Below are 23,433 nucleotides of genomic sequence, written 5' to 3' on the forward strand. Positions count from 1 at the left end.
TCAATCATGGACCGTCCGAACTGAGGTTGCTTCGAATTTATAAATTTGCCCCGAATTTACTAATCGGCCCACATTTACAATATGACATACTCGAATTCCCTATATTTCAACGTACACATGAAGGCGTAGTGGTTAGTGCACACGGCTCGTGGTGGGGAGGTCGGGGGTTCAAGACATGGGGTGAGGATTGACCCGAATTTGCAAGCCTACCCGAATTTACCAAATGCCCCGAACTTACAAATGTGCATTTGACGGCCCAAATCGCCTCAGCCGTCGATCCCATTTGAGCATGCCCGTGCGAGATAGCCAGCGGAGGTCGGTCCCATTTGAGCATGCCCGTGCGAGATAGCCAGCGGAGGTCGGGGAATTGAACGAGACTCTCTCTCTCTCTCTCACTCATTCACACACAGCTCATTAAAAACTTGCACTGCCTTCAATCGGCGATCGAGCACGTACATCTGATTGCGGCCGATCATGGCGTGCTTGGATCGACAAGTCCGCTCCATCCTACTGTAGCTTCAGCTCGTTGTCCTGAACAATCTTGGAGCTTTCGAATGAGATCATGGAGTATCGCGCAGGTCTCTGGCTGCCTTTCTTCTTGTCTCTATGCTGAGGCTGAGAGAGAGAGAGAGAGAGAGAGAGAGAGAGAGAGATCATTAACGATGTTGACAATGGGCTTGCCCTTTACAAGGTAGCAAGATAATGCGAGGCTGTGAAGTTGAGAGAGAGAGAGAGAGAGAGAGAGAGAGAGAGAGAGAGAGAGAGATCATTAACGATGTTGACAACGAAGAAGAAGAAGAAGAAGAAGACGATGAGATAATTTAAAATGCAAGAATGTTCCAAGAAACCAAAAAGTTATATCCGATGAGTCTTGAACTTAAGATCTGATACTCAAGGGGCTACCAATCCACCACACTTGAGAAATAGAATCGATGTCTTGTAAAGGTCAAGATGACCTATGAAGAAAATTGTATAATGTCATTCCTTCTCAATGAAATCAACTCATTGCCAGTTTCATTAGTTAAAAGGGTAATTCTAGCTGTGTCCCAGTATAGATCTCTTACAAGGATCATATGTAAGTGTATTATATGAGACTGTGTGTGAGAATTGGCATAATATAATGTGGCTACATCAAAAAGTATATCTTGCGCTTGATTACAAGTACAAAAGTTTCGAATCTTTGTAAAATTATTGTGGGCTGTTTGCTTGGTTATATTTCCCAGTGTCATCAATGTTGATCTTGTTGAGGTGTTTCATGTGCAATGAGCAACAAAAGGTGGTGATCTAGTTAATATAGGTTGCCACATTGAGCATATACTCTTGATTATGGAGGCTTTGGCAAGGGAGTTTGAGGTGATGATCTCGGCTTACTTCATTTTTTTCTGGGAGTGGAGATTTGGTAGTCAGAGGGGGGTTATAGTTCTTCTCTTAGCAGTTGTATGTCCAAGAATTGTTGGAGACTTCACATCTCTATCCGTATGGGTCTCAACACCAAGCTGGCACTGTATGACCCTTTAGGGCAATTGATGTGATAAAAACCGGTCGGTTTTCTCATTTGATTAACACCCGTTTGGACCTCAGCTTTGAGGTGCTGGGGGTGGGGGGGGTGACTCCTTAGCTCTTTCATGCAAATTCCCACGAAGTCACATTGGTTGCAAGGGCATGGATCTTGTCATATTTGCAACAATCAAAGTCATTGGGCATCTGTTATGCGTATGGGGTTACAGACTCCAAAGTTACTCCTTGAGGATGGAGTGATTCCGATTGAGGTGGGGATCGAGACACATGATGCTCGACTACATGCTACATCTTTACAAGTGGTTCAAAGGTAGTTTCGTGGAGTAGCAAGAACAAGTCTATTGTAGCCTTATCTTCCACTGAGGTGGATGATTGTGTTGCTCGCAGTGCATGTGAGTTAGTTTGGTTGAGGCAGTTGCTTTCCAAGATAAGATTTCCATTGCAGGCCATTAAAACGTACGAAGACAACTAGAGTTGGATAGACATTACAAGAAATCTAGTATTTCATTCAAGGACCAAGCATATAGAAATATAGTAGGGACATATGTACCATATCCTAGGTTTTTTGGTTGGTTACTGTATTAGGCTTGGGCACTCCAAGCGTGAAGAGAGAGAGAGAGAAAGTCGACACGGCCCGGCGGAGTTCCGTGCCCAGAGGTATTAGCCCCAAAGTTTGGTGCCCCTTTCGGTATTTCTTTATCATTAATCGTTGCAAAGTACAACTCCCGAGGGACCTCTACTCTCAGACTCTGCGTCCAGATGCCTTGCAGAGTGAGGCCCTAGGGGCTCTTATAAACTTACAAGGGATGCTCCAAAAGCAGAGCCCCAAAAGCAATAAACTCAAAAGCAAATCGTCCCAAAAGCATTTGATCCCAAAAACTTCCATAAAAAGCAGCCAACACAAATTACGGAATTTCATGGAGCTTGCCACGTCATTTCAGTCGTCAGCGCATAACGTAGAGATCCGTACTGTTTGCCACGTTAGCCTGTCAACGCAAATCTTGGGCTTGTCCGTACAGCCTGTTGCCGCGTCAGCTTTCCTCTGTCCCGGGCAGTACTGCCACATTATCATTTTATGACATACCCCCTTTTGAAAGAGTTGTAATCACCCTCGATTACACCTGCAAAACAGACAGAGGCCATAAACCAGTTCAGTAGACAGTACTGACGCACTAGACAAATACAAATCTAGCACTTGCACACAGTCAATGCACATTCACATCATATCAATCACATAGAAATTGATTCCAGATCTAAGACCGTCACTCCTTGCAACGTATTTAGCAATCTAGATTCATCCTGCACCTCACTGATATCGGGTTAGCTAATTCTTATTGCAATCATGTCTATAGATTCTCAAGAGCGAAATGCTACAGTCATTTCGTCTTTCAGACTTGCAACACAATCACATTAGTGAGCACAAAAATAAGATTCATTTTCGGGAATTCCCATTTCGAAGTACTTCTTTCTTAAAGTCATCTAGCAGAATACTGTCAGTGTCACAAACTGCTGACATGTCAAGTCACTAAAGAATGGAGCCAATCTTCAGAACCTTGTCGAGGGGCCTAAACCCTAAGAAGTAGAAGCAATAGAAGAAGAAGAAGTGGAAAACTGATGACGTGGCACCTTTTGTACGGAATTTCAGAATTTACGCTGGCCTGTTGACATGGCAGAATTGTACGGATTTCCGCGTTTTGTGCTGACTACTGACGTGGTAGTTGTACGAATTTCCATAAATCACGTTGGCAGTTTTTGATGCTTTTGCACCAGTTGCTTTTGAGTTTGAAGGCTTTTCATGTAAAGTGCTTTTCATAGGCCAAGGGCCTTTAAATAAGTGCAGAGGGCTCAGTCTCTGGCACGCTTCAGTGTGAGAAGGTGCAGAGTGTGAGTACTGGCATTGTACCGAGTTCAAGTAATATAAAGAAATACCGGAAGGGGCGCCAAGGTTTGGGGCCAATGCTCTCTGGGATGGAATTTTGCCACTCCGTGTCACGTGTGCTCTCTGTCTTTCAGTTCCGTTGTTATTGAAGTGCTAAAAGTCTGTTCAGAGTGTTCTTTTCCGTTGGCACGTGGTGCCCGTCTTGTGACAGTGGTATCAGAGCTTCAGGTGTGTGCTTTTCTGAAAGCATACTGGTTCCACCAAAGAGCAGACAGAGCAAACCGGCGCTTCCAAAGTCTACTAGAATTTTACCAAAGAATCTTCGTGTCCCGACGTCGGACTTATTAGCCACTCCCACCCTTACTTCATCGCGCATCGGGTGGGCTCTCGTCTTCATTGTTCGGTCTTGCAGGGCGTAAGCCATAAAGATCACTTGCAAAGAAGGATCATGGATTTTTTTTTCAAGCCGCTGTTTTTTTTAGAGGCAGTGACATGCAGTGGTGGATGTCTATAGCTACCAAGCCGCACACTCCAAGGACTTGGTAAGCTTTCAAGAAAATTTTTGCCCGAAGTTACATGCCTTTAGACATCTTCCTTCGGATTGCAGCTTCAAGTAGAGTGGGGTATCTTGAAATGCTTGCCATGGAAACCCTATGTAACAAGCTTGGACACCCCAAGTCAAGATTTTACCTCTGGACATGGCCTTCAACCTCCTCTCTGTGTCGAGTTTGGACTCTCAAGGAGTTGACATACACTTTGGGTTGGCACATTGGCCATTTTTGATTCTACGACAGGTACTGTTCTTGCACGCGGTGAGCATGATGGATCTCTATACCGCCTCACGGCTCTTCTGTCTCGGACTACGGAGTCTTCTTCTCTATGGCATGCACGATTTGGACATCTATGCTATCAGCAGCTTCAGTAGGCTGCTAGCACCTCTATGGTGGAGGGTTTACCAGCGATACGCTCCTCATCAGGCGTATGCGAGGCTTGCCAGATGGGCAAGCAACATAGGGTTGCCTTTCCGAAGTAGACATCCAACAGAGCTTCGGCACCACTTGAAACTGGCCTGTGGGGCGGTAGGCGTTGGCTTTCACCCGAAATTCTTTACTTTAGACACACACAGAGAGAACGTGCAAAGGAAACCTGTGACGGGAATTAACACTTAAGCACACACACGGCTTGGAAGCTAGAATACTCTGAGCAGACGCCGACAACATGTACGTCTCAAAATTGGCGCCCCTTTCGGTACTTCTTTATTCTTTAACAGAGGGAATAAAACCCGTGATCTCCTACGAGCTGCCCCGCATAATCTAGGCTGAGAAACACGTGTTCTGGCCCGATTTCGGCAGCATAATTGTACTAGGACGCTTCACAGTCAATATCCCCACGCAATAGATGACTTTCCCGACGCATACGAACACTTTGCAAAACCTGGCGAGAATCTGCAGCATGCTGAATTCTCTGTTTTCTGCCCCGAAAATGCGCCAGATCACCTCTACAGCGGTCCCCTCGCGTCCTCGAACCTCCTGGGGGTATTAGGGATCATTTAGGGCCGAAACCCTAAACCTGCAAAAATACACAGCAGGCTATAATTCCCTGTTTTGGGCTCCATTTTGCGTGCCGAATCCCGATCGCATCTGTAGCAAGTCCTCGAGCTCCCGCGCCTGTAGGGCTACTTGCCCTTTGAATCAGACGAGATTTCTCACGCGAAACCTCTCCGAATTCACCTGTATCTGCGGGAGATTAGCCACTAGCTAATCCAGTACCTGTGCAAGAGGCTCTTGCCTCGGCAATCGCACATGAACCCACACAACTGTACATCAGTCAAATGAAAAGCTCTCTTGTGGGGCATCACATAACTGCATGTAAGGGAGAGAGAGAGCAGTGTGTAGCGTGCAGGGCATCACTCCTGGCATCACACTTTACATAGAGGGAAAGGAAGCACTCCGTAGCTCTTAACCTATGACAGTTCTTCAAAAATGAGGCCTCCTAGCTTATAATTCAGCGTTACCTCTTCCTTTGTGAGGCAAGTTCACAGAAATGTGCCACTTGGCGCATTTACAAGCATTTTCCCGTTTCGGGTTTGCCGCCTAAAAATCTCCCGATTGGTTGCTCAGTTGACTTCGCGGCAGAGTTGTAAAATGTTCCCCTAGTCATACCGGAGGTAATGACGCGAACACATTTCACGGCCCAGAATAGCAGTTTCCTAAATTTTAGGAGATGCTTCCATTGGGCTCCCACTGGTCATCTGACCATCTATCCTCATTGGGACCGCATCCAAAAGTGCAACGTGGCCCAACTATCAGATACTTTCTGTTGGTAGTCCCACCTTGACTTTATGCCTTTATAGAGTTCACTTCCTAGTATCCACCAACTTGCGAAGTGCGACGGGGGAACCTACATGATCTTGCTCTTAGCCTAGACATCCTCTTACTATACGAATTCCGGTGCCAACCACTTCCCATCTGCGGGTGAAACTACCGTGCACATTGGCCATACAATGTCCGACCGTTTGCTACTTCAAAAAGAGGGTCTCAAAAATAAAACAAAAATCATTGGAAAGAAACCAACAACTAAGGTTAGCAGTTGCCACGTCCTCGTGACATAGTTAACAACTGCCACGTCCCCGTGACATACCCCCCTCTTGAAATTGCAAACGTCCTCGATTGCATACCATAAATACATGCCACTGATGATCTTGTGTTGCTAGCACCCTTTTATCATCGCATGTATCCGCAAGAAAGGTCGTAACACATAGATACAAATGACTTAATGAGACCTTCATACTTTTGTCATTTCCATCTATTACACTAAATTCATATGTACATATAATGTGCTAGCTCTATCATTATCCCTTGTTTGCACACGTTGGGTTGGGGCATAAGTAGGCTATAACCCAAAGGCTTCAAGGTAAAGCTGCAATACATTTGGTGACTCTGACAATTCATGCTCTTCCATCCACTTTGCATCCATAGGTGGATAGTTCTTGAACTTCACCACATAGCATCTTGCAACCTGTCCCTTAACTTTTTACCTATGTAAGAGGCTCTTGCCTCTGCAAACGAGCATAATTCCGCAACACTGTAACGTACTACCCACGACCAGGTAAGCTCAAATTTCAAGATGATTTACGAATGCGTCAAAGAATCCAAGCAATCGCCTCAGAGAATCGGCAAGCAGTGTCACCTGGCAAACCCGCATCACTCCCGCAGGAGATCTAGTGGCCAATCTACCACCGTGAGACCTCTCCCTATCTCATCTTGGTTCATACTTGCAAACCCTAAAAACGTAGTAGGAAATCAACCCTAATTTGACCACTTTTTGGCAGGACGAACATGTGGAATTTCTTGTCTGTCCTTCGAAGAGGAACCCTCTTCCATAATGCTCTTCCCTTTGTCGGCCATAGTCTTGTACTCTGTGTCTTTCTCCCTATACTCTGTGTCTTTACCCAAAACAACTGAGGCTCACTCTTTGAGAAAAAAGTGATTGATGTCCCGGCAATGGAACCTTGAAACCGGCCCGTGGGGCGGTAGGCGTTGGCTTTCACCCGAAATTCTTTACTTTAGACACACACAGAGAGAACGTGCAAAGGAAACCTGTGACAGGAATTAACACTTAAGCACACACACGGCTCGGAAGCTAGAATGCTCCGAGCAGACGCCGACAACTTGTAGGCCCCAAAATTGGCGCCCCTTTCGGTATTTCTTTATTCTTTAACAGAGGGAATAAAACCTGTGATCTCCTACGAGCTGCCCTGCATAATCCAGGCTGAGAAACACCTGTTCTGGCCCGATTTCGGCAACATAACTGTACTAGGACGCTTCACAGTCAGTATCCCCACGCAATAGATGACTTTCATGATGCATACGGACACTTTGCAAAACCTGGCGAGAATGTGCAGCACGCCGAATTCTCTGTTTTCTGCCCTGAAAATGAGCCAGATCACCTCTACAACGGTCCCCTCGTGTCCTCGAACCTCTTGGGGGTATTAGGGATCGTTTAGGGCCGAAACCCTAAACCTGCAAAAATACACAGCAGGCTGTAATTCCCTGTTTTGGGCTCCGTTTCGTGTGCCGGTCGCCTCTGTAGCAAGTCCTCGAGCTCCTGCACCTGTAGGGCTACCTGCCCTTTGAATCAGACTAGATTTCTCACGTGAAACCTGTCTGAATTCACTCGTATCTGCGGGAGATTAGCCACTAGCTAATCCAGTACTTGTGCAAGAGGCTCTTGCCTCGGCAATCGTGCATGAACCCACACAACCGTACATCAGTCAAATGAAAAGCCCTCTTGTGGGGCATCACATAACTGCACGTAAGGGAGAGAGAGAGCAGTGTGTAGCGTGCAAGGCATCACTCCTGGCACCACACTGTACATAGAGGCAACTTCACAGAAATGTGCCACTTGGCGCATTTACAAGCATTTTCCCGTTTCAGGTTTGCCGCCTAAAAATCTCCCGACTAGTTGCTCAGTTGACTTATCGGCAGAGTTGTAAAATGTTCCCCTAGTCATACCGTAGGTAATGATGCGAACACTTTTCACGGCCCAAAATAGCAGTTCCCTAAATTTTAGGAGATGCTTCACTGGTCATTTGACCATCTATCCTCATTGGGACCGCATCCAAAAGTGCAACGTGGCCCAACTATCGGATACTTCTGTTGGTAGTCCCACCTTGACTTTATGCCTTTATTGAGTTCACTTCCTAGTATCCACCAACTTGCTAAGTGCGACGGGGGAACCTACATGATCTTGCTCTGAGCCTAGACATCCTCTTACTATACAAATTCCAGTGCCGACCACTTCCCATCTGCGGGTGAAACTACCGTTCACATTGGCCATACAATGTCCGACCGTTTGCTACTTCAAAAAGAGGGTCTCAAAAATAAAACAAAAATCATTGGAAAGAAACCAACAACTAAGGTTAGCAGTTGCCACGTCCCCGTGACACCACTCGTACTTGTTCACATTGATCTATGTGGCCCGATGAGCACTCCTTCATTTTCTGGCTCACCGTTTTTGCTTGTGCTTGTGGATGATTTCAGCAGGTACACTTGGGTGTGGTTCTTGAAGCTCAAGTCGGAGGCGTTCAGTTTCATTCGGAATTGGAAGATGATGGTCGAAAAGGAGAAAGACTTGCATGTCAAATGTATTCGCTCAGACAGAGGGGGTGAGTTCACCTCCAAGGAATTTGTACAGTGGTGCACGTCAGAGGGCATGCAGCGCCAGCTGACTACTCCCTGCACTCCGTTCCAAAACGGAGTTGTTGAGTGGAAGAATTGGACTATCATGGAGATGGCTCGTGCGATGCTCGCACATGCTTCTTTACCTCGGATTTATTGGGCAGAGGCCGTTTACATCCAGAACCGTTCTACTCATGCTTTGCAGGACACGACTCCCTATGAGGCTTACTACGGGTAACGGGCATAAGCCCTTTGTCTCACACTTTCGAGTTTTTGGGTGTTCGGCCTTTGTCCATGTGCCAAAGGAGAAGCGACAGAAGTTAGACTTCAAGTCGAAGAAGCTTATCTTCCTCCTGGGCTTTCACGAGAGTCTGGTGGATACAGGCTTTATGATCGTGATGCCAAGACCACCACAGTTAGCCGTGATGTGACTTTCATGGAGCTTTTCATCACACCTGCAGAGGGGGGAACAACTAAGCCTATACCTGTAACCTTCCTTACCTCCTCCTCCACCTCCTTCACCTAATCCCACCCCTACACTTGACCATGTACCCTCTACACCGCAGCCAGTTACTTCACCCGATCATGCCATGTCAGATTCCGATTCTGTTGTGGATGATGTTTCTCCTCCGGTGGAGGCGGTCCCACTTCGTAAGGAGAAGTTAATACTTGGTTGGCTCTACTCTATGGTTTCTTCCTCTGGAGTCACGAAGTTGCCCGACTTGCCAAAACTTGGACAGCCTTGATGTTCTGACGTCTCAAGGAGAGGCAAGTTTATGACGGCGCAGAGTTCGTGAACTTTGCACTCGTGTCCTAGATTCAGTGTCACGTGACACATCCCAACCCTATGTGTCCGTGGACAAGCTACACCACAGCAGGGTTCAGTCAGTTCAGTCAAGTCTAGATTAGCAGTGATCTGGCACTTTTGTGAGTCTATTCGTAGACCGTGCATGCCCAGTCACTTAGCATAGATGCATATCCTCCGGTTGCACACAACATGATCATCGGAATTCCCATCAGAATCCATTAGCATCAGTTAGGGAAATTTTCCAATGCATTTAGCCTATTTTCCTATTTATTGGGACTTTCACTTATTATTTTTAAGTGACTTTCCAACAAAAGTAGGTAGGGCAATTTTGCTAAGTTAATATATAAGCAAACCCAAGTTAGCACTTTCAGGCAGAAGAGGCAGCAGGAGCTTCCCGCTCAACAGGCAACTTCTCAGCAGTACCCCCCCTCAGCACCCCCAGCGTTGGAGTTCCTCCTCGCCGGGCAGGATCTCCATCACCAGCATCTCCCCTCATCTAGCGTTTTTCCCTCCCTGAAGCTATCGCCAAGAAACTAGAAGAGCCAGCGTTTTCTCCATCAAGTGACTAACGCCATATCTGCAGAAAATCAGCCTTTGCAAACGCAAGGAAAAGCCCAGCAGGTTCAACGTTTTTCTATCTCCATTGGCAGCAGTACAAAGCCCTCACTAACGCTAGCATGCAGTGCAAGTCCTAGGTGTATTCAGCCCCAAAACGCTGCCAGAATTCAGCCATTCAACCTGCAAGTAGATCAGCCTTTTTGTCCTTAGCATGAACCTCGACGGAAGCAGTCATTTTCAGCCATGAAACCCGCATGAAAACAGCCATTTCCAGCCACCAAGAAGACCACCGAATTCAGCCTTAGAAGATCACAGATTTCAGCCTTAGCCGTCGTCATTGTCGTCGTCGTCATCGACATAGACCAAGTTGCATAGTCCATTGCATACGCATTGTACACCTTTGTGCAATCAAAGAATAGACCACTCTTGCCGACGAGAGTGGGGCCTTCGGAGGAGGGTTTTACAAACCTCTCGGTGTCGTATCTCTTCTCTCTCCTTCTCTCAATCTCATTCATTTGCACGCACAATATCCACTCACTTTGTTCGTGATCATAGCACTCTCCACAAGACGGAAATCTCTCTCTTTCCCTAAGAACTAAAAGGAACCTTGAGCAGTAAGGATCACTAATCTTGAGAAAAAACAACATTCATTCCGTTGCACCTAACATTCAAGCTTCACCAGTTGAGCCTTCCTTGGTGGAGGAAGCACTCCAGCATGATTGCCGGAAGCGTGCAATGCAAACAGAGCTGGACGCTGTCGAGTGGAATAAAACGTGGACTTTGGTTCCCAGGCTCAACAAGCGGAAGGTGGTTTCTAGAAATGGATTTTAAGACAAAGTACAAGGCCAATGGTTCCCTCAACAAACACAAGGCAAGTATTAAATTGTTTTGTAGGTGTAATCGAGGACAAGCTGATGACGTGATTGTACGGAATCCCGCAATTCGCGTTGACCTATTGACGTGGCACTACAGTACGGATTTCCGCTTTTTCGGCTATTGGATGATGACATGGCACTACTGTACGACAATTCCGCTTTTTACGTTGACTCTGGGTAGACGGGAGCTTTTTGGAGCCAAAGCTTTTAAGGATTATGTGCTTTAGGCCTTATGCTTTTGGGGCTCCACTTTTAGCATCCCTTCTACTCTTTATAAGTGCCCTATGGGCCATTCTTTCAGGGCATCTGGATGCAGAGCTTGTTCCATTGAGAGTTGTATCAACTCGAAGTAATAATAAAGAAATACTAAAAGGGGCACCATTCTTTGGGGCAATACGTCTTGGCTCGGAACTCCACTAGGTCGTGTCTTCTCTCTCAGTTCTTCAAGTTGTTTTGTAGTACTAAAAGTGTTGCCAAACTGTGTAGATTACCGCTCCCTTCGCCTTTCCGTTCGATCACTCGTCGTAAGTGATTACATAGAGGGCTAGGGCCACTCAATGGTCCAAGAGAGCAACTAGTTGGCAATCCTGTCCCACCTACCCCACCAGGTAACGAAGAAGTTCATAGAGTTAATATTATTGGAGTGGATAAACAGGATGTTGATATTTTGGGCCTTGGCCAACAAGAGAGTAGGTGGAGAAAGGGAAACGGAGACGCAGGAAGCTAGAGCCGGCAAAGGCAAAGAGAAGGTAGATGCAATTAAAGAGTAGGCGGAGACTAGCAAGAGGAGAAGAGACTGTAGAATAAAGCAAACGAACTTCTAGCTTGGACGAGGTCATCCTCAATACGATCTGGTGAATGATGTCAAGAATCAAAAGGCTAATATAACATTACATTTGTATAGTTATTAGCATTGAATCCCAAGTTCACAAGACAATGGTCCACTAGTGTTAATACTAGGCTTCCACCGGTCAGAGGAGATGTGCATGCTGTGCAAAATATGGCCTTAAGGGCAGGGAATCGAGTGGATGTGCTTTCCCTCATTGATGTGCTTTTTGAAAAGAAGATGCTGGTACATGCGTACATCGATGGTGGAGCTCAAGTATGTGTTATGACGGAGGCTGCTATGAGGGATATAGGCGTTAAGAGTAGTGGTCAAATCATGTGCGAATGAGAATGGCCAACCATGCCAAGGTGAGGTGTTTGGGTATAGCTCAGGATGTGAAGGCAAAGATGATGGATATTGAATGTCTCATTGAATTTTTTGTGATAAAAGAATGCCTATCCTATAACTTTGGGGAGGCTATGGCTATTTGCAATATGAGCCAAGTAGGACTGGAAAATGGGGTGTTCACCCTGTTCCAGACAAAGAAAATGGAAGGCAGGTAGTGTTGGATCTGAAGACCAAGGAAATCCACTTCCTTCCTATGTTAGAGGGCGATGGAGGTGATTTGACAATGAGCTATGAGTATGAGACTGAGTCCATCATATGAGACTGAGTCCGCTTATGATGAGGGCTACACAAGTACAGAGGAAGAGGGGAGTGATGATGACCTTTTTAATATTTATGCAAATTTGTTCAAAGTTACCATTGATACTCCCCTTGCAAAGGGAGGTATGCAATCTCAATGTCTTAGTCTACATGCAGTAGGGGTGGAGGGCATGCTAGGTGAAGACTTTACTAAGCAGGAGAAAGAGAGTTATGTGCAGTTGTGTGCATCTTATCCCCATTTGTTTGCAATGGAGTACAAGGACCTACGAGGAGCAAAAGGGGTGGAATATAGGATTCTACTCAAAACTTTCAAGTTTTGTGATGTCAGTCTACCCATTCATGCAACAAGGCTCAAATGACATTCTTACCCTTCGAATGGTTTATTTCACTTTTCTTTGTAGTGTTGTGTATTGCATATCCCATAGCACCTGTGGAGTTGACAATCTTTGGTTGTTTTTCCGGTTGCAATTTGACAATTCAAGAGGCACACTTTGAAAAACTGTGTAGAAATTTTGAGTGGATTCTTGTTTAACAAGTGCATGCATGCACTGCGGATGTACTATATTTAAACTGGAAACTGGAGCAGATTGATAACGAACGTGGATTCAAACAAATGAACGACTAAACAACTGAGAAAATTTCAAGGCTGGAGTAGGCTTTTGCATTTTTTAATGAAAGTCTTGTATATTTGAGAGTGAGTGGTTCCTTCGCTTGTTAATAATTTTTTTTTGTCTATGGGCTCGCTTAACTCTACTGCAAAAGCAAGTTCAATTTGAATACAACTGTCTTGCATTGTGTTTTATAAGTTTGTATACTGCACATTGTGCCAAAATGCGGACTTTGGAGTTGGGTACATTGCAATTTTGTGGAATTTGGATTGTGCTCTTCTCTTTTCTATCCAGGAGAATGTGCTCTTCTCTCATCTAGAAAGGTGCATTAGATTCTTCCTACCGAGGAAGCAAGTATATATAATGATCATTCTTGTTCCATGTTGTACAGAATGCTTGCTTTCTTTCTGTGTGGATTTTTCTCACATTCATGGTCGGCTGCTCTTCTGCATTGTGGACCGTGTAATGCACCATGGCATTTTAAGGTGTCAAGTATGTTTGTGGCTTGTAGACACTTGTTTGAGGCTGCAAAGTAATTCTGTAATTTGCTCAGATTATTAATGGTATATCTTGCCCAGCTCCTGTACTCAATTATGTAGCTCGATACTTTATCTGTGGTGTTGTAATCTTGTTGAGCTTTATGTAAATGTTTTGAAGTAGCATTTGATGGCAGTATCTTGTTTACTTGATTAACATTATGAGTCAACTGGTGACTCTGTCATGGCTTTTTTACACAGGTCAAGTAAAGGACACTTCTATTGTAGTTGTAGAACTTGATTCGAGCGAGAGGTTTATTGTGTCAACCCTCTCAACAAGAAATGATACACAAGTGATCTCGATTGATTCAACCACCGGGGAGCTTACATATAGGGATAAGGGTGGGCTGGACAAATTTTCTTCAGAGGCAGATGCTCTTCATTATATAACAGCTGGAACACGCTGGCTTGTGAAGAGCACAGTTTATGCCAGAGCCATACTTGGCTACACTGTAATTGGAAATGTTAGCTTGCTTCTTGTGGCAACGAAGCTGAAAACCTCAGTTCAACAACTTCCAGGAGGTGGCACTGTCTGCTTGGTGGAAGAGAGTCAATGGATAAAAATCCCTCTGAGATACTCACAGCCTTTATCCAAGTTAGAGTCAAAGAATTTGACAGACCTCCAAGAGGTCGACATTGATAACATGTACTACTACTGTGAGACCAGGGATATCACAAGGCCTTTTCCTAGTGCTCATTTGGCTACTGATCCTGACAGGGAGTTTGTATGGAACGAGTGGTTGTCAAAGCCCTTCAAAAGCCTTGGGCTACATTATCATTGTGTTGCTCTTCTGCAGGTCAAATTTTCACTTTACTGAATGAGGAGCATGCTTTATGCCTGTTGTTAAAATTAAGATTCTTATAATGACTGCAGGGTTTTGTGGACAGTGGGATGTTCACAGATGGTAGAGGTCAGCAAGTCATGGTGGCTTTGATAGCTCGGCGTAGCAGATTACATCCTGGAACGCGGTACTTGGCACGTGGTTTGAATGGGGCCTTCAGCACAGGTATATTGCTTCTATTTTTGAGCTCATAAGGGTCTTTAGCAGGTTTTTGACTGCTTTTTGTTCTCCCACCTACAGGAAACGAGGTAGAATGTGAACAGCTGGTGTGGCCAATAATTTTTCCTTCAGACAAAAGTATTCCATTTAGCGTCTATGTATGGCGTCGTGGTACTGTGCCAATCTGGTGGAAAGCAGAGATTAAGTCAACGGTTGCTGAAGCAGAAATATCTGTGAATGAGCAGGATCCTTACAGGGGTGCTGACCTGTATTTTTCAAGGCTTGGTCTACGATATGGAGTAACAAGCTCTACGACGGCCAATAGAAAAGAGAGATCCTTAGTACCCATAGTTTGTGTAAATCTACTCAAAAATGGTCCTGGGAAACCTGAATCTATCTTGTCCCATCATTTTCAAAAATGTGTGGATTATGTGAATGGCTTAGATATAGCAACAGTTGGAATGGAAATTGTCTTGATACATTATGATTGGCATACACAAATTAAACTTTCAGGAGATGTTGGGACTGTGGATGGCTTGTGGCAGCTTCTAAAACCTCATGCCCCAGTCATCGGTTTTAAAATGGGCTACTTTTCACTTTCTGAGAAGAAAATGATAAAAGCTACGGTTGTACCCAACACAACCAGTATGGGTGGCGGATTCACAGTATCAAGTACACAGAAGGGAGTCATGCGGTTTAACTGTGCAGATTCTCTGGACAGGACAAATGCTGCAAGTTACTTTTCGGCGCTGCAGGTTTTAGTAGAGCAATGCAGGCAGTTGGGCCTTTTTCTCAACTCCAACAGAACTCTAGACTCACGCCCATCATTCAATAGAGAAACGCGAGGGGCCTTGGGCCCACTTCCACCTGGCTGGGAAAGCAGGTCGGATGCAGTAACAGGGAAGGTCTTTTACATTGATCACAACACAAGGACCACCACATGGGTTCACCCTTGTCCTGATGAAGCTTGGAGAAAATTTGACTTAAGTGTGGAAGATTTCAAAGAGGCAACTTTGCCTTCTCCCATTTCATTGCTTTCAAGCCTTTTCTTGAATGCAGGCGATGTACATGCAACTCTTTACACAGGTTCTAGAGCTATGCATAGCCAAATTCTGCAACTTTTCAGTGAGGAAGCTTCCATCTCCAAACAATATGCAGCTGCACAAAACATGAAAATCACTTTGCAAAGGAGGTATCTGAATGTAATTATGGATAGTACCAGACAGAAGCAGTTACAGATGTTACTAGGTCTGAGAAGGAAACGACATTTCCCAACAGTTGTTGATGAAACACTACAGGTGCTATCACGATCTCCCGCTTGCGTTTTAAAACCTGTACAAAGCAACTTCCCTCAACTGCATGCTCCAAGTGATTTGATCAGTATCAAGTCAAAGGACGTGATATGGGTATGTTTCTTCTCTCTCTCTCTCTCTCTCTCTCACACACACACACACACACACACACACACACACACACACAGAGAGAGAGAGAGAGAGAGAGAGAGAGAGAGAGAGAGAGAGAGAGAGAGAGAGAGAGAGAGAGAGAGAGAGAGAGAGAGAGAGAGAGAAATGTTATGAAATGTTATATTAACGTCTTCAAAAGGCCAAAGTGACCTATGAGACCAGAAAGTTACAATGTGGTGGATCTGATACAAAGTCAGAGTAACAAGATGACAAAATGACAATATAAAATCCTATGGAATCCTAAACTGCTAGGTGTGGACTAAGCAGCTAAACAGCTAGCTGGGATAGCAGATCACAGGAGATCCAACCTCGGTCGTTGGCGGATCTCATCAATCTCCTCCATGGTCAGAAGTCTGACCGGGCGTCGTGCATGTCGAGCCAAAGTGACCCGAATCCTCTGATGCAGTCTCTGTTGATGCTGTGCAGTGTGTAGTCCTCCGCAGTCGTGGGCGTCTGGATCTCCCCAGCTCAGTCGCTCGGTCCATCAGTATGCCTCTAGTGTAAAGAGACAAGCTCTGCTGTGGCAGTAACTCCTCCGGGTGTCCAGTGGCAGCTCTAAAGAAATTTGTGATCTGTCTCTGAGACTGGCTAGCCTCTCCTCTCATTAGGCTCTCTCTGTATCTGCGCAGCTCGAGCAAAAACAAACCCAAGCATCTCTGATCCTCGTACCTCATGACTCTAGAGAATGGTCCAAAGCCCTCTCTGAACAAGCAATGGAAGCGGCCTCGTATCTCGTAGTAGACGGGGCAATGGCATGTGTAGTGCAACTCTGTCTCAGGCTCGATGTCACACAAGGGGCAGGTCCTGGCCTCTGCTGGTACTCCGCTGTATCTCCCAGTCTCGATTTGCAGCCGGTGTGAAGATGTGTATCTGGCCAATAGCACATCGTATCCCATGAGACAAGTGGGTGTCCATGTATCTGGGCCTCGTCACAAAACCATCCTCCGTAAGCTGGAGGAGATGCTCTCTGTAGAAAGCCATCTTCGTGCCCAGCTCCTCTGCTGGATGTATCCATGTCCTCTTGGTGTCTAGCTGAGTCAAGTCCTGGCGAATGAGCCTGGTGATCTCGGACTGTGTAAGAGTGAGAGAGGGCGCATCCAGTGAGTACTGGAAGGGAGGCAATCTGTCTATGCTGAACCCATGCGCCTGAAACCATGATGTCATCTCCCCATACCAGCATGCTGTATCTCCCTGCATGGCTAACTGTCGAGAGGACTCAAGTGCAAGGCGTGCATATCTGTCTCTGAGAAGTTCCCACATGCGGTGTATGAAGGAGATAGATCTGGTGAGCGCCTCAACCACCAGTGGGGGGGCAACTAGCTCTGCTCGTACAATAGCACGTGGTACTGAAGCCTTGGCTCTAATGAGCCGCGAGATCATAGAGACCAGAGGCTTCTCCATGTCCTCCCATCCATCACTGCAGCCTGTCCTCCCGTGATGATCCAGTGAAGGTCCCCAAATCTCAGCTCCATAAAGCAATGCAGAAGCCACCAAAGTGTCAAAGAGCTAGAGCTTCGTCCGAGGCTCCTGAAACTGAACCTGTGAACACATCCTTGCCAATCTACCCAATGCTGCATGGGCTCTTGTCAATCTAGTCTCTGCTGCCCTCCTCAATGAAAATGTTGGTCCACTAAAAACCACTCCAAGGTAAGTGTAAGCATCTGTATACTCCACCTTCTCCTGGCCGTATGTGAAGGTGGGCGTTGACCTCCCAATCCACTGTGGGTGGTGTTAAATACCATGACCTTGGTTTTACCAAGGTTGACGGACAAACCACTTTCCTGAGCAAACCTATGCAAAGCATCCAAGTGACGTTGCAGATTTTGGGGGGGGGGGGGGGGGGGGGAGACTCTTCCCCCCGCTTTGTCACGTGCACATGGCTCTACGTGCCACGTGGACATGCTTCATCAACCTCTAGAGCCAATTTCCCTCTTGCATAAATGGTTTGTACACATGTTTTGATAGATGTTGTTACACTACGGTGGGCATCTAGCATGCCGTGCATGTAGTTTTAGGTTAGAGGAATACGAGCCATTCCTCGCATCAATGAGATTCTTGGATTGGGAGATGTGCGATAGTTTCACTCGAAACTCAGCCCTTGTAAAAAAACTTATAAATTAAATCATTTAATGATTTAATTTGTTGTGTTGGTGGACAAACCTAAAAAGTTTACAACGAGTATCTTGCCTTGTAAAAGGAGCAGTAGAACCAACGTTTTGGATCAGATGTGCTAGCACCAGAGATCAGCCCAGCGTCTTTGCAGATCAGCCCCTTGGCGTTTTGGATCACTTTCCAGAGACAGTTTCGGTCATGCATTTTGACCCTCCGTATGAGCTGCAGGATATGTTTTTTTATGTGGATGATAGCACATGCAGGATTGCTTGCTGGTTGTCACGTGACACATCCAACCCTATGTGTCCGTGGACAAGCTACAACATGATCAGGGTTCAGTCAGTCCAGTCAGTCTAGATTAGAAGTGATCTGGCACTTTTGTGAGTCTATTCGTAGACCGTGCATGCCCAGTCACTTAGTGTAGATGCATATCCTCTGGTTGCACACAACATGATCATCAGTATTCCCGTCAGAATCCATCAGATTCCATCACAGGAATTTTCCTGTGCGTTTAGCCTATTTTACCTATTTTTGACATTTTTCACTTATTATTTTTAAGTGACTTTTGTTGGAAAGTAGGTAGGGCAATTTTGCTATGTTTGTATATAAGCAAACTAGAGCTAGCACTATTTGGCAGAAGAGGCAACAGGAGCCAAGCTCAGCAAGCAACTTCTCAGCAAGACCAAGCCTTGGTGGACCTTCCCTCCAAGCAGCAGAATCCCCCCATCCTAGCGTTTCTTCATCAGCTATAGCCTTGCGTTTTTGCACCAGCACACCATCGCCAGCAAGTCCCAGCAGATAGCGTTTTTGCATCAGATCTCCCCGCAGCATCTCACAGCACCGAGCATTTTTGTCATCAGCATGCCTAGCGTTTTTGGGAGCCCATGACTAGCGTTTTCAGCAAATACCACCCACAACAATGCAGCGATTTTCAGCAATGAAGTAGTTGCAGATTCAGTCCCCTAAAGAGTAGCAGATTCAGCCCTTAAGGACCTCAGTTTTCAGCCCTAAACCTGCAGAATTTCAGCGACAAAGACCCACAGAAACAGCCCCCAAAATCAGCGTTTTTGGACTAGCTGCCGATTTCAGCCCATAGCATTTTTGGACAGCAGTAGAAAGATTGCAGATTTCAGCCCTTAGGTCGACTTCGTCATCACCGTCGTCATCGTCGACATAGCCTAGACTTGCATCAGTCCATGCATTCCATTTGTACCAGATTGTGCAATCATAAGTAGACCACTCTCACCGACGAGAGTGAGGCCTTCGGAGGAGGGTTTTACAACGTTTCTGGTGTCGTATCTCTCTTCTCTCTCTATCTCTCAGTCTCATACACTTGCACGCACAGTGTCCATTCACTTTGTCGTGATCATAGCACTCTCCATTAAGAACGGAAGGCTCTCCCTTCCATAAGAACTAAAAGGAACCTTGAGCAAATTATGGAACACTCATCTTGAGAAAGAACAACATTCATTCCGCTGCACCTAACATTGGTATTTGGTTGGCAGTCATTGGTCATGACCTGACTTGTCAGAGATGTACTTGAGAGCCTGATTCTTTGAGGCATTGGTTTTGGGTTTGTCGTTTTGTGCAGCCTGTGTGGATGGCAGATTGTTGTTTGTTGATTATAGTGACGATGAGTTCGTGATGTTGGGGGCAGTTGTATGGCCTTTGCATCATCTTCTCTCTGTCAGATTGCTTTATTGGAGAGCTTTTCACACGAGTTCCAGCGAAGACACAGCTACTCAACTACTCATTGACTGCACTTTGGTTGGATGCATGATAGGACCTACTCTTTCTCGTGTAGCTTTGCCAGTTGGCCATGAGTACCTTGCCAGGTAGGGTTGTGGAGGTTACCTTATTTGGTGGGGGTATTTTCACGGTACAGATCTCGGATTCTACAACAGCTGCAAGTCTCTTATCTCAAGCTCTCAATGTCTCAGGTATTGAAGCCCCTCATGACTGCGTAGTACCTGCGCTTCACAGATAAGGACTTTGAGGGTCGGCACTTGCTCTCGAGATACCCTCTCGATGGAGAAGGATACTGTGGAGATGGATTTGCCCTAGCGAAGGGTCACGCTGTGGAAAGGAGTGCCGTCTCCCAACCTGCTATCACTCCCCCTCTGTCTGTCCCTGTCCCTGAAGTCGAGTGTGATCCATTGGTCTACTAGTAGTAGGTCTCGAGGAAGCCTGTGCTTGCTGCTGTGGACGACGCTGACAACGTAGCGCTAGATGCCCCATCTTGTGGCATTGTAGGCACTAACCAGGTCGTCCCGTCACTGTCATACTCTGATGGATGACCATCTCCCCTACTGAAATCTGTAACGATTTGGGAAAAACATCATCAGTAGGTGCATATATCTGAACACAGGGAGAACCCATAGAGAGCCGACAAGAGCCTGGTACAACTGTGCGAAATCTGGAAGCCATCGTCTGCATGAGCGACTCATCAATGAGTTGTAAGGGATAATGTGAAAATGCTATGGTACTCCGGACATAGCTCCTTCCTAGACACAGGTTCCACAATTAGCTGTTGGACCTTTCGTAGGGCTACTCCTTCCAGTGCTGCCCTCCCGTTTTATTCTGTGGCCTACTGGATTGCATGTGGAGCAAATAGCAGATACGGACATGGAGCCTGTTCTGGACCAGTTTCCTTTTTTTTTTTTTGAGAAAAAGATCCTTACATTAGTTAATAAAGTTTCCCATAGGGCTACAAACCACCTCTATTGAAGAGGGCTACATCAAAAACATGGGGAGACTCTCCCAATGAGTAAACAAAGTATGTACAATGAGGGCTAAATCACAAGATAGGAGGCCGAAAGAGCCCCAGTGGTGGCCGGTAGTGCCATCTAGGTACACCCTGGACCATGGTGAAGAAAGACCCTGGGCGCCAAAGTTGCAGAAAAGCCTCTCTGCTCTCCCGCATGCGATTGGAGCTGCCCTGTAGTCTCTCAAACTGACCCCTGAGAGTGTGAATCAGCTCCTGCCAAAAGTCACGAACAGTCTCCGCCGTTGGGACAGGGTGAGCCTCGAAGATGCGGAAGCAGCGAGTCCGCCAGATAAACCAGAGTGTGAGGCCATAGACGAGCTCCCAACACACACCTCTCTCACTGCACCAATCTTGGGGGTTAAGCTCTGTGGCAAGCTAGAGTGTAGGTCGACCCTCCCTGGATCACTATCATCTTGCTGGTGGAAGCCAACTCAAAGTGGAGCGCATGGCCCGTGAGCATGGACCAAGCCGCAGCATGGACCAAGCCGCAGCACCCCAAGTGTATTGTCGTGTTGTGGAAAGACTTGGCATCAGCCGAGAACCTGAAGCCAAACCTGCTGTGCCATGGGGCAGTCCCACAGACAGTGACACTGACTCTCCAAAGGATGTCCACAAGTTGAACAGGTTGTTGAGAAGCCACTGTGTACTAGCCAGCTCCCAATTGATGTAGCTCTGTGTGCAACTAGCCACTGGAACATAGTAACTCTCCTCGGCTTCCTGGAGTCCCACAATCGCTCCCAAAGACCTGACAAGAACTTAGCTGTGAGACCCTCCTCCTGCCAATGAAGTGCTGCAGCAAGACGAGCCTCTCTCCGTGCTGCCAGTATGTGATGCCCCAAGCAAATTGTGTACTGGAAAAAGGGGGTCCCAGGGTGATCGGTTGAAGAGAACGGATCCCACCAGAACTACTCTCCCGGGTCCCACTGTACTCGTGCCAGAGGGCAGCTCTCCCAAGCCCAAAGTTGCTAGTGGCTTGTCTCAAGATCTGCTGGACCTGGATCTATGACACAGGTCCTCCCACAGATGCCCACAACTTGTATCCTCTGAAAGCAACACTCTGCAACCTGTGGAGCCTCTATCGAGACTCTGTGAAGGCGACCCTCTCCCTAAACCTCAAAGAACATGTGGGTTATTGATTCCGAGCAAGCTCGAACTGCAATGAGGACCTCCAGTTGCGTGAAGGCCCCCATCCATCCGGAGCTACTGCCTCTAGAGGGGTGAGCCACTCAGCTGGTAAAGCCTTTGTAATATCCTAACACATGCTATGCACCCCCCTCATGCCTTGTAGTTGGATGCTCTGAGCTGAGCCTCCTGAGCCAAGCGTGAAAACTGAAGCCAGTCGCCTAGAGTGCAGGTTGGACGCTCTGCCATGGGACCCCAAGAAACATGAGGCCTACTATCAACCTGGTGGCCTTTGTGAGTGCTAACCATGGGGTTCCAAACAAGAGGCTGCCTCAAGCGTTCCTCCATGCAAGTGGGATGATGCTGCTCCAGGCCACTCCTCAATTGCTCCCAAGACCTAAGCAGGCTCGCAGCAATGTCTTCCAACCTCCTGCTCAGACCAACTCTGCGCATCTTTGTAAAAATCCACCTGATGGACGGGCTCCAAGGGTTGCCCGCATGCAGAACTCAAGCTCAAAGTCGGTGAAGCAACAACTCCTTCCAGGGCTTCTCTCCTGGAAGTAGTCCTCTGACCACGAACTTCCCAAGGAGGGCTTTGCTTTGCTTTGCTGTGTTGGGTCAATGATCCCCAACCCCCCCCTGAGAACATGGTAAGGTGATGACCTGCTAGGCCACTTTGGCCCGAGCTAGCTGGGTGTCGTGCCCTGACCACAGAAAGTTCTTGATCAGCCTCTCTAGCTGGCTGATACAGGAGCTCGAAAAGATCTAGCAAGAGGTGATGTACCACATAGTAGCCAATAACACCGGGTTGGCCACTACAACTCGGCCTACCAAAGAGAGCCGTGCCGAACTCCAGTGAAGCAGTTTCCTCCTAATGGACAGGAGGAGAGGAGCAGTCTGCTGCTCAAGGAACAAGTCCAAGCCAACCTGACAACCTTAATAACATAGTGGAATCCCTGGGGGAATCCACTTGAACCCCTCACCCGACGACCAATCAAGCATACGAGCTCTACCAGCCCAGAAAGCCACTGTCTTCCTCCAGTTGATCAGTGCTCCCTGAAGCATAAGAAAACACCTCAAGAGCCTGCTCACATCTGTGTAGACTGGCCTCTTGGCCCTCTAGGTACAAGGCTGAGTCGTCAGCGAACTTAGCGTCAAGTAGCTTGTCTCCCCTAATAGGGAACTCTAAACCGCGCAAGCCAACCTCCTGTGAAGCCAAAAATCTACTCATCGCCTCAACATAGAAAAGAAAGAGGAAGGGGGCAAGAGGGAAACTCTGTCTAACCGAACGTGCGAGCATGAAGCCTTCCCCTCTTCCCACTACCAAGAGCACCTGACTGTGCACGCCTGTAGAGAGCCGACACACCTCTGATTCAAGCATATGAGAATCCCATCTTGGGTAAAGTGCCCTCCAAAAAATCCCACTCAACTCTGTCATAAGCTTTCTCAAAATCGAGAGGAGAATCACAAGGTCCTCTCCTCGGAGACGCGCAAGGGTAGACGCCTTCCAAAAA

The 23,433-nt window shown here is 46.7% G+C and overlaps 1 protein-coding gene across 1 annotated transcript in view; it reads left to right on the plus strand.

The window, feature by feature from the left end:
• Window positions 1–311: 311 nt before the first annotated feature.
• Window positions 312–23,433, plus strand: part of SAC9 (sacI homology domain-containing protein / WW domain-containing protein) — an 82,568-nt gene continuing 59,446 nt past the window's right edge. Inside the window, exons 1-4 of the mRNA XM_086514792.1 lie at window positions 312–578; window positions 13,656–14,251; window positions 14,329–14,461; window positions 14,537–15,861. Of these exons, the coding sequence (XP_086370918.1) occupies window positions 563–578; window positions 13,656–14,251; window positions 14,329–14,461; window positions 14,537–15,861 (2,070 nt within the window). The 5' untranslated portion in view covers window positions 312–562. The remainder of the gene's footprint in view (window positions 579–13,655; window positions 14,252–14,328; window positions 14,462–14,536; window positions 15,862–23,433) is intronic.

Source organism: Adiantum capillus-veneris, chromosome 6 (genome assembly GCF_014529385.1).
Source record: "Adiantum capillus-veneris isolate H3 chromosome 6, ASM1452938v2, whole genome shotgun sequence".
Taxonomy (NCBI): domain Eukaryota; kingdom Viridiplantae; phylum Streptophyta; class Polypodiopsida; order Polypodiales; family Pteridaceae; genus Adiantum; species Adiantum capillus-veneris.